Here is a 10,900-nt window from a genome sequence, read left to right as displayed (position 1 = left end):
CATTTGTAGTTTGTGGGAAGAAAGTTTATTATCTATGACCCAGTATGGTATGTATATGCTACCAGTCAAAAGTTTTTGAACAGTAAGATTTTAATGTTTTTTTTTTATTTTTCTTCTGCTCACCAAATCTGCATTTATTTGATTCAAATACAGCAAAATCAATTATATTCTGAAATATTTTTACTATTTAAAATAACTGATTTCCATATTTATATATTTTAAAATGTAATTTATTCCTGTAATTAAAGCTTAATTTTCTTCAGTGTCATTTTTTTTTTCTTTTTTGGGGTAGGAATTATATAAATGTATACCTTTATTTAGCAAGGATGCTTTAAATTGATAAAAAGATGATAAAGAGATTTTAAATAGTAACATTTTTTGCTGGATACTTTGGATCAAATAAATGCAGGTTTGGTGAGCAGAAGAGACTTCTTTAAAAAAAAAACATTACAAAAACTTTTGACTTAAAAATGTAAAATATGTTTTTAGCCTACAGTAAAAGAAGGAGGAAGTACTTTATAGAAATACAAGCCATACATTGTATAGTTCTTCCTTTTAACCTTTACTGTGAGTTAAACAGTTTTTACATAGTTTTTGTTTTACAAGGAAATATGACCTTTTTTAACTTTGTTTGAACAAAGCTTTCAATAATAGATCTGTGATATGGTTTAATATCATAATAAGCTGATGGTTTGCATGATGGTTTTTCCATCCATAAACGCCACAATATTCAGATCATGGTCAATAATGTGTTTTTCACTAGCATATTCTTTCATTTTTACATTTATTCCCCCATCCACAATTGCTTACATATATGCTAACTGTTTATGCAAACAATACGATAACTATGTAATTATGCATAGTAAAGATCACAACATTACAAGGTTTATTATTTTAATGCAAAATCTGGCTAATAATAGTGTGTTTTATGAGGGGTCATTAATCGGCCATTTTAGCGGGCACTGAACGTAAACAGTGCCACTGAAATGAACGAAACTCGCATATTTTGCTGATTATCACCGCTGAAAATGCTGAGTTATTGTCATGTTTTGGCCTGTACTAATTGGTCAGACCAGGAACATTTGAAGTATTATAGACTGCCAAAAGTTTTAACTAATCAAGGATGAGAGTGTAAAAAACTGTCTGAGGAACAAAAGATGTTTGTGGTTGGATAAACTGAATCAGGATTTCCAGGACAAGAATCTTGACAACATTCATGTTTGTTCTTGTCATTTCCAGTCAGGTAGGTGAAATATTAGGCTAATATCTTAATTAATACTGCATGTACATATCTTTACCACCTATTAATTTTAGTTTGTCAAAATATTTAACCCCTTCCTGCTTACTAAGTCCTTCTCTATATGATTTAACAGCTTCCACACATTTTGTCAGTGGTTTAGACAGCATAAATTAGCAGAACAACATATTCAGTAGTACATTAATATCCATGCTGTTGTTTACCTCGGACTATTGGCAATATAGCCGCACATCTGGGTAACTGACCTAATTGTGACGTAAATGCAAACCCTTTATAATGCAATCATTTTCAACTGCATATTCTTTGACCATTATTTGTTTCCCCATCCACTATTTAAATCTTCCTACCTATTGACATCAAATTGACCATCTGACCTTGCAAACACCAACTCTAAGAAACATTCATGTGACCTCAGGTAGAATTTCCATCGTAGAAACAAGGAGGAGCAAATGAACAGGAAGCGACTCCTCGCCGGTCAGTGAGCACGTTTAGTTCGTTTCGATCTGTAATTGTGGAGACGGACATCTGTGGCCCTCGAGCAGTGCCTGCACCTTTAAATGTAAGCTTTTGAGTTTGACTGACTGCGGGGAACGCTGTAGTTAGACGCGGACAGTGAACGCGCGTTGTCTGCAGGGAAACCATCTTCCGTTGCAGAAAAGACACAGCGGAGTGGAGTCTTATTAAAACGTCCACAGACTGCCCGAGGCGGCCCAAATGACACGGTGGGAGAGGGTTTGGGGCTTGTCTGTTCAGAGAGGCTGACTGGAATGGGAGAACTGCCGCGTACAGTCCATCTCTCCACGCCCGCTTTCGATCATGCAGCAGCTGGGTAAACTCTCCTGTCACATACAGACAGAGCTGTTATTTACCGAGCGTACATTATTTATTACGTGCGGAAAATAATCGTTTGGCGGCCGTCTGCGATGCGGCAGCATTTGAGAGGGAATCGTAGTAAGCGGCTGTGTCTCAAAACACGCGACGCGACGCGACGCAACCGCTATAGTGGACGCATAGAAGCCATACGTCATCGCAGAGCGTTCACCTCACGGACCAATCAGCTGCAAGCTTGAGCCTATCCTGAATAAATAACGTTATTTATATTGATTTATTTAAATGATTTTAATATTATATACTTTAATACTTATCTGTATTCTAAACTGCATATACGATAAGAAATAAATTAATATTTTATATCAATTATACTTATTATAAAATTTAGTTAGTGTAACATAAAAGTGATGTAACGTAACTAAGTTTAAAGGAATTGTATTTACATTTGTAAAAGCGTTTTATTTGATTCATACGGCGAAACTGAGTAGCTCTGCAGCGTCCTCGACGCGACGCACCTGACGCTTTCGGTGTATTGATTATAACGGTAGAGATGTATTTTTGACGCGTCGTGACTAAGATATGTTGAAAGCAGGCGCGGCTGATGGCTAAAATGCTGTCCAGGTAGGAAGCTCGCTATGTTTTGAGACACATCCATGGTCTCACTTTTCGTTTGAGCTCATCGTGACTGCACAGGTGTTTCCACAGAATAAAGCAGCTTTTATAAAGATAAACAAATGCACAAGGTTTCATACAAAGGTGTTTGCTGCGCCATTGTGCTCCCATCAGCACATTCTATACAGGGGGTCCCGTGGGCGTCGCGCGAATGCTGTATTGGTGACGGAGCTTTAGCTCGCGGATGATGATGTGGAGGATGATGATGATGATGAGGAGGAGGATGGGGATGGGATGCTGACGGGGAGGGCGGTGCACAAAGGGAAACGTCATTGGCATCAGGGGCGGCTTGCATCAGCACACAGTAGTAGTGTTAGTGGCCAGCGCACTGAACTGTAAACCACATTTCTATGTCTCTTCTTCCTCCTGTCTTCTTCCACGCACACTCACGCTAGCCTCGCCTCTTTCCCATCACTCGAACGGTGCAGGACCCGCGTGCTCGGCCGCCGGCTACCGCAAGGCAGAGGATGAGATGTCCGGAACCACATCACAGGCGGACCCGATAGATGCCACAGCGCGGATCGTGCTGCTCAACCGAGGCCAGACCACCAAATTTTGTGACAACCATGTCAGGTGAGTTCAGCTAAGTCTTTATCGTAGGGTGCAGGAAAATGCTACAGTGCAGTCTGATTGTATCCAAGCTTGTTTTATTATATTCTTTGTTTGAATTAAATAATTCTTTGTTTTTCAAGTCTCATTTAGTAATGTGATTGTGGCCTCTCTGAGGGTTTAATGTTGCAAGCTTTTAAAAGCATGTTAAAAATGCTGCAAACAATTGTATCTTTGTTCTGGAAGTCTATGGTGGTCTTCTAATAATGCGTATGAACACCATATTCGTTGTGTTTTAGTCTAAAGTAACTGCAATATTTTGTTCAGTTTTTTTTATTTACTTACACAATCGCTCAAAAGTTTGGGGTCAGTAAGATGTTTTGGAAAAAAAGCCTAAATGTTTACCAAGGCGGCAAATATGTGAATTCCTGAAATTGAGATTTACACATGATCTAAAGCTGAATAAATAAACTTTCCATTGATGTGTGGTTTGTTAGGATAGAACAATATTTGGTTGAGAAATGTGAAAATCTGAAAGCTGAGGGTGCAAAAACATCTAAAAAATGAGAAAATCGCCTTTAAAGTTGTCCAAATGCAGTTCTTAGCAATGCATATTACTAATCAAAAATTAAGTTTTAATATATTTACAGTAGAAAATTCACAAAATATCTTCATGCAACATGATCTTTACTTAATATCCTAATGATATTTGGCATAAAAGAAAAATCGATCATTTTGACCTACAAATATGCCTGTGCTACTTACGATGGTTTTGTGGTCCAGGGTCACAGAAAGATTGCAAAATAATATATTTTTTAAAACCTCCTTATCTATTTTAATATATTTTAAAATATAGTTTTTTTTTCTGTGATGGTAATGTAAGTCTTTCACACAACCATTTAGAAATCATTGTAATATAATATGCTGATTTCTCATGAAAAATGTCTTATTATGAATTTCATTATATTTAATTACCAACATTGAAATTATTTTGCTTAATATATTTGTGGAAACCTTGATATGCTTTTTTTCTCAGTATTCTTTGATTTAAAAAAAAAAAAGTTTAAAAAGGCAGTTTAATGCATCCTTGCTGAATATATTTATTTGAAAAAAGTTAGTAATCCCAAATTTGTGAACAGTAGTTTCTTAAAAGTCTCATCAAAATTGTCTTTATGCACTTTTTGTATTGCTTCAAAAAATAACAACTAAAATATTGCACGAGAATATTTTGTCAATCTTTATTTATTAACAGTTAAATCTTTACAATAAAAAAATACTAAATCAGATTATCAGTAAACAGTGCAAGTACATTCAAACCCAAATGTATTCAGACACCTTTTTTCACATTATCAGTTTATTCACTAAAATATGAAATATAATAACTCAGAGTTGAACTGTTTTAGAAAAATCTTGATAATCACAAGTGAATTACAGTCAAACTTAAATTTATTCAGACACCTTCACAATTTCTTACATGATCACAGTTTATTCGCTATAGTTTAGAAAATGGGAATAAAATAGGACAAAGACTCAAGAGTTAAACTGAGTCACAACAGATTCGTCTTGATAATAACTTTGATAGAAAGGTATGTAACAAAACATAGTCAAGTCAAAGTGTCTAAATAATTTTTGGTCACAAATTTTTATTCGTTTCACCGGTAGTCCACTGTATGAAGAAATTTTGGGTCACAATATTTTGCTATCCTTACTTACATATATTAACCATAGTGTCCTGCACTCACTAATAAAAAAATATCAAAAATTATATCTGGTGTCTGAATACATTTTCTATTATTTATTTATTTATTATATTACTTTTGCACACTTCAAAGAGAGCTGATATCCCATCAACAGTGTGATCAGCCAGTCACAGAGATGTGGAGGCTTTGTCTCCTCCCGTTTTTACAATGTTTTACAGTCACTCTCAATTTTTTGTTTTCTCCTATTATTCTTGAATGAATTATTAACTTAAACACATTGTATTTGATGCCTCACCAGCAACACAGCTGTTCCAACATTGCATGATCCAACATAAAAATCCAGCATAACTCCTAATCCTATGAGATTAAATGTAAATATGCTTTAATCAAGTTAAGGTTTTCCCTCAGGGAGTTTACATACTAAATATATGCAAGTACACATTGAACGCGACATCCGAATAGCGTCCATTAACTGAAGTACTCCATCAGAGATTTCCTGTGAGTACACCAAGGTCATGTTCCGGGCCGTGCTTGGCTAGAGTTCATCTGCAGCTCCAGAACAAAACGTCTTTTGGTCTCCAAAGTGCCCAAGCCCTCCAAAGCCTTTGAGTGTTTTTTTTTTTTTTTTTTTTTTTATCTTTTGAGTAGCTATTATATCAGTTTGATTCGTTTTGTATGCAGTGAGATTCTTCGAAACATTTATGAATATGATTATGTTATAATTATGATCAATAGATGTAACAAAAGCTTGATAGATTTGAATCCCAGATCACTAATATGGAAGCTTATACAAAATAAGCATCTTAGTAAAGAAACACTCACCCACACACACTTCATCGATCCACCAGTATATTCTAAAGATTCGATTCTGCTCTAAAAGCTCTATTTTGGTTCCCGTAACAACATTAAGGCGGGTCTAAAAATCCGTAGCAGTTTTGTCATTGGCGGTTTTGTCTCTGACCTTTCCATCTCATCAGCTTCTCAGCATATAAAGCCTGCGTGGCTGGAGCAATGGAAATTTTCATAAGAATCATTCAGATCACTCTCTTATTCCTTGATCTTCATGTTTTATTTACCAACCGGTTTCTGCTTCCCATTGCATTGGCATCCATTGGTCAGCTGTCAGTCACAAAGTAACCAGACCAACAAATCCAGCAGTGCAATCATCCATATCAGTCTTTTAGGGTAACCCCAGGTACTACACATCATGGGGACGGCAGTGTGGGTTACTGTGTGTGTGATTGGACCGCTGAATGTTAATGAAGGGGATCGTATGAATGATCTCGGCCACTCTTTGATGTCAACGATAGCCTGTCGTACTTCCAGGTCAGCTACCGAGCTGCTGTTTGAGGCCACAGTGTGGGTTACACAGGGTGTGTTAGGCTGTGAACTCATCGTCGATGAGCCCAAGAAGGGTGTCGTGTTTACAAAGAAGACTGCGCTCACATAAGCACACATGCTGTAGTATAGAAACATGCTTACACTCTTAAAAATAAAGCCAGTCAAAAGTTTTTGCACAGTAAGATTTTTTTATGTTTTTTTAAAGAAGTCTCTTCTGCTCACCAAGCCTGCATTTATTGAATCCAAAGTACAGCAAAAACAGTAACATTTTGAAATATTTGTACTATTTAAAATAACTTTTCTATTTTAGTATATTTTAAAAATATAATTTATTCCTGTGATTTTAAAGCTGTTTTTTTAGCATCATAATTCTAGTCTTCATTGTCACATGATCCTTCAGAAATCATTCAAAAATGCTGATTTGATTCTCAAGAAACATTTTTTATTATTATTATAATCAATATTTAAAACAGTTGAGTAAATTTTTTCAGGATTCTTTGATGAATGACATCATATACTATACCATTCAAAAGCTTGGAGTCAGTATAATGTTTGTTTATTTATTTTTTGGGAAAAAATTATAGAAATGAATACTACTTTTTAGCAAGGATGCTTTAAATTGATCAGAAGTGATGATAAAGACATTTATAATGTTAAAAACTATTTCTGTTTCAGATAAATGCTGTTCTTCAGAACAAATTTATTCATAAAAAAACTGAAAACATCTACTCAGCTGTTTTCAACATAGTAATAATAATAAATGTTTTTTTTAAACCGCCAATCAGAATATTAGAATGATTTCTGAAGGATCATGTGACTGGAGCAATGATGCTAAAAATTCAGCTTTCAAATCACAGGAATAAATTACATTTTAAAATATATTCAAATAGAAATTGGTTATTTTAAATAGTAACAGCATTTCAAAATTGTACTGTTTTTGCTGTACTTTGGATCAAATAAATACAGGCTTGGTGAGCAGAAAAGACTTTAAAAACATTCAAAATCTTACCGTTCAAAAACTTTTGACTCGTAGGGCATATAGTTTTATTTAGCAAGGATGCCTTAAATTGATCACAAGTGATGATAAAGACATTTATGTTAAAAACTATTTCTATTTCAGATAAATGCTGTTCTTCTGAACTTCTTTATTCATCAAAAAAAAAAAAAAACTGAAAAAAATCTACTGTTTTCAACGTAGTAATAATAATAAATGTTTTTATTTTTTGAGCAGCTAATCAGAATATTAGAATGATTTCTGAAGGATCATGTGACTGGAGTAATGATGCAAAAAGTTCAGCTTTCAGATCACAGGAATAAATTACAATTTAAAATATATTCAAATTGAAAACGGTTATTTTAAATTATTTAAAGTTATTTAACTGTTTTTGCTGTACTTTGGATCAAATAAATGCAGGCTTGGTGAGCAGAGAAGACTTTAAAACATTCAAAAACTTTTGACTTAGTGTATATAGTTCCATTAAGAACCTATGACATCAATAGAACGTATAACGGTTCTTTTAAAGTGGGAAACGTTGTTTAAATGTTTAAAATGCGACAATTGTTTACTGAAATGTTCTTTGTGGAATACAAAATGCTTCTTTATTAAGTTCTTCAAAAACCGTCTTTATTTTAAACAGTGTACGATTGGATTTACACTATACCAAATGTGCCTCCAGATGCAGATATAAACACCCACCCACACAAACAGATACTGACTCATGTTTCGATTAAAAATGGACAACCTTGGGACTGATGCAAATTTGTAGTCCTAGAGGTTTTTTTAGGCATTCTTAACAGCTATTTTAATGACTGTAAAACATTTACTGCCGCAATCAGCTATTCAAGAGCTACTTAGGAGTTGAATCAATACCGATAATTGACAGATACGGCGAGAAGCATCCATCCTGACCGCCCAGACACTTATTTCGGGACTGTTTATCTAAATTTAATGCGGTGGGCAGTGAAGTGTCAGGCATTCCTGAAAGCAGGTAGATGTTGGCTTGTATCAAAACACTTGCTAATGCTTTTTTTTCCCTTCCCAGAAGCCTGAGTGGAGCTAATTCTAAATTAGTGCTGTTATGGCTCTGGCTGTATATATAGATGTTTAAAAATAGTTTGAAGGTGATTTAAACACTGTCGATTTTTCCTTTTTCCTCTCTAGCACGGCAAAATACGGGATCCTTACCTTCCTGCCGCGGTTCCTGTACGAACAGATCAGGCGGGCGGCTAATGCGTTCTTTCTCTTCATTGCTCTCATGCAGGTATGACACTTGGCATCTGCTTTGTATTGAGTGCCTCAAAGTACAAAATGTATGCTTGTGGTGATTTCTTTCAAATGGGGGTCTCCAAGGAGCTATACTGCTTATGCTGACCATGTGACTTTTCAGTCATTTGCCAACATATCCATTTGTTTATTTGGAAGTGGTCCACTATTTCACTCTCATCCACAATGAGTCATTCTCGATAACGGCCGCCACGTGATCCAACTTGTTAAACCAGTATTGCATGAAAACGAGTGAGCAAAAAACCTAAATAGCTAAAAGGTTTCTTCACTGTGTCATGTTATTTACTCATTACGGTGCTTTGCAAGGCAGCACTGAATTGATAGATATTCCTCAAAAGATTCTGGCTAAGCAGTTTGTTCTGAAGTGGTAAACTTCTACAATAAGAAGTTTTGAAGTCTTTCTTTGAACCCTTTTCAGCAAGACTGAATGATTTTGAGATCCATTTTTTCACACATATGCAACTATTACAGAAAGTTCAAACGCTCACTAATGCTTCAGAAGAAAACACAATGCATTAAGGCCAGGGGTGAAAACTTTTAGAATTTTAAGATCGGGGTAAATTGAACTTATTTTGTCTTTTGGGAAACATGTAAGTATCTTCTACAGCTTCTGAAGGGCAGTACTAAATGAAAAAAAAAAGATATTAAGGCGAAGTAAAAATGATGTACACATCTTCATTCTGGTCAAAAGTTCTCACCCCCTGACTCTTAATGCATTGTGTTTCCATCTGGAGCATCGGTGAGTGTTTGAACTCTGTAATAGTTGCATTGAGTCCCTCAGTTATCCTTAGTGTGAAAAGATGGATCTCACAATCGTCCAGTCATTGCATGGGGTTCAAATAAACAAAAATGCTGAAAAACCAAAGAATTTGTGGGACCTTAAGGATTTTTTTCTAAAGAACTGCGGGCAGTTTAACTATTCAGGACAAACAATAGACTCATGAACAACTATTACTAAACAAAATAAAAAATCAGCTGTGTATCATTCAGGTTACGACACATTATTAAGAATCAAGTGTATGTAAACTTTTGAACAGGGTCGTTTTTATAAATTCAGCTACATTTTCTCTTGTGGACTATAAACGTCTTTTATGTGAAATATCTTATTTATGTCAGTACTAAATAAAAAAATAACATGCATTTTGTATGATCCCTTTTATTTTGGTAAAATAATTAATTAATAATTAAGATTCTTGACCTCAACTGTATTGTACATTTATATCACTACATTCTTTTTTTATGATGTTTACAAGGATATTTCACCTAAAAATTACAATTCTGCACACAAAAAGTATTCATGTAGCTTCATAAAATTATGGTTGAAACACCTTGCTGTCTATGCAGGGTCAGAAAGCTCTCGTATTTCATCAAAAATATCTTAATTTGTGTTCCGAAGATGAACGAAGGTCATGCAGGTTTGTAACGACACAAGGGTGTGTAATTAATAATGACAGAATTTTCATTTTTGGGTGAACTATCCCTTTAAGATTCTATTTTTCCCTACCTAAACTTGTTTTTAAGTTGACATAGGACTTTTCCAAAGCGTGTTGTTTTACCACTAAAGTAAAGTGCCTCATATTATGTTTATCTGTGTGTATTTTCGAATGCAGCAAATCCCTGATGTGTCACCGACGGGTCGCTACACAACACTGGTGCCCCTTATCTTTATTCTGACAGTGGCTGGGATCAAGGAGATCATTGAGGATTATGTGAGTATTCCGCTGAATGGAACAACGCATTACCGTTAAACTGTCCAGACTATGTTTTGACAACACTGGCTAAGTGCATTGTCTTTGAAACGTAGTTGATATTTCAGATGAATAATGCTGATATGATGTCACGTGTTGTGTTTTTGCAGAAAAGACATAAAGCTGACAATACGGTGAACAAGAAAAAGACAACAGGTTGAGTATTATTATCATATATGCGTAACACGGTCAGAAATGAACTAGGACAAACCAGAGATGACCTAAATAATTTGAGGGCTAGATGTGCTTTTATCTGTTATCTAAGATTTGATATATTTCAAAATACTCTATTAGGCCTGTCAAGTTATGGGTTTAGTGCTTTTGCAGTCATGGTAGTGACCTATATCTGTCAAATATCTGCATTCTCTCTCTTGGAGAGGAGTGGTGTTAAATATGTAGCGAATATGGTTTTTGATTAAAGCTCTGAAAACACTGTGATGTACAATAGCGATTTTCCTATTATTTAAAAAAAAAAGTGAATTATTTTTATAAATATTTTAAGTATTTTTACATTTAG

General features: G+C 35.0%; 1 protein-coding gene across 1 annotated transcript in view; it reads left to right on the top strand.

The window, feature by feature from the left end:
- The window catches only part of LOC141300243 (phospholipid-transporting ATPase IB-like), a 41,494-nt gene that overhangs the window by 15,345 nt on the left and 15,249 nt on the right, over positions 1-10,900 (top strand). Inside the window, exons 2-5 of the mRNA XM_073830568.1 lie at positions 3,157-3,334; positions 8,513-8,612; positions 10,246-10,344; positions 10,494-10,539. Of these exons, the coding sequence (XP_073686669.1) occupies positions 3,157-3,334; positions 8,513-8,612; positions 10,246-10,344; positions 10,494-10,539 (423 nt within the window). The remainder of the gene's footprint in view (positions 1-3,156; positions 3,335-8,512; positions 8,613-10,245; positions 10,345-10,493; positions 10,540-10,900) is intronic.

The sequence above is a fragment of the Garra rufa genome, chromosome 24, assembly GCF_049309525.1.
Source record: "Garra rufa chromosome 24, GarRuf1.0, whole genome shotgun sequence".
In the NCBI taxonomy this organism is placed as follows: Eukaryota; Metazoa; Chordata; class Actinopteri; order Cypriniformes; family Cyprinidae; genus Garra; species Garra rufa.
The sequence above is the reverse complement of the archived record's forward strand: the minus strand, read 5'-3'. Positions and strand labels throughout refer to the sequence as shown.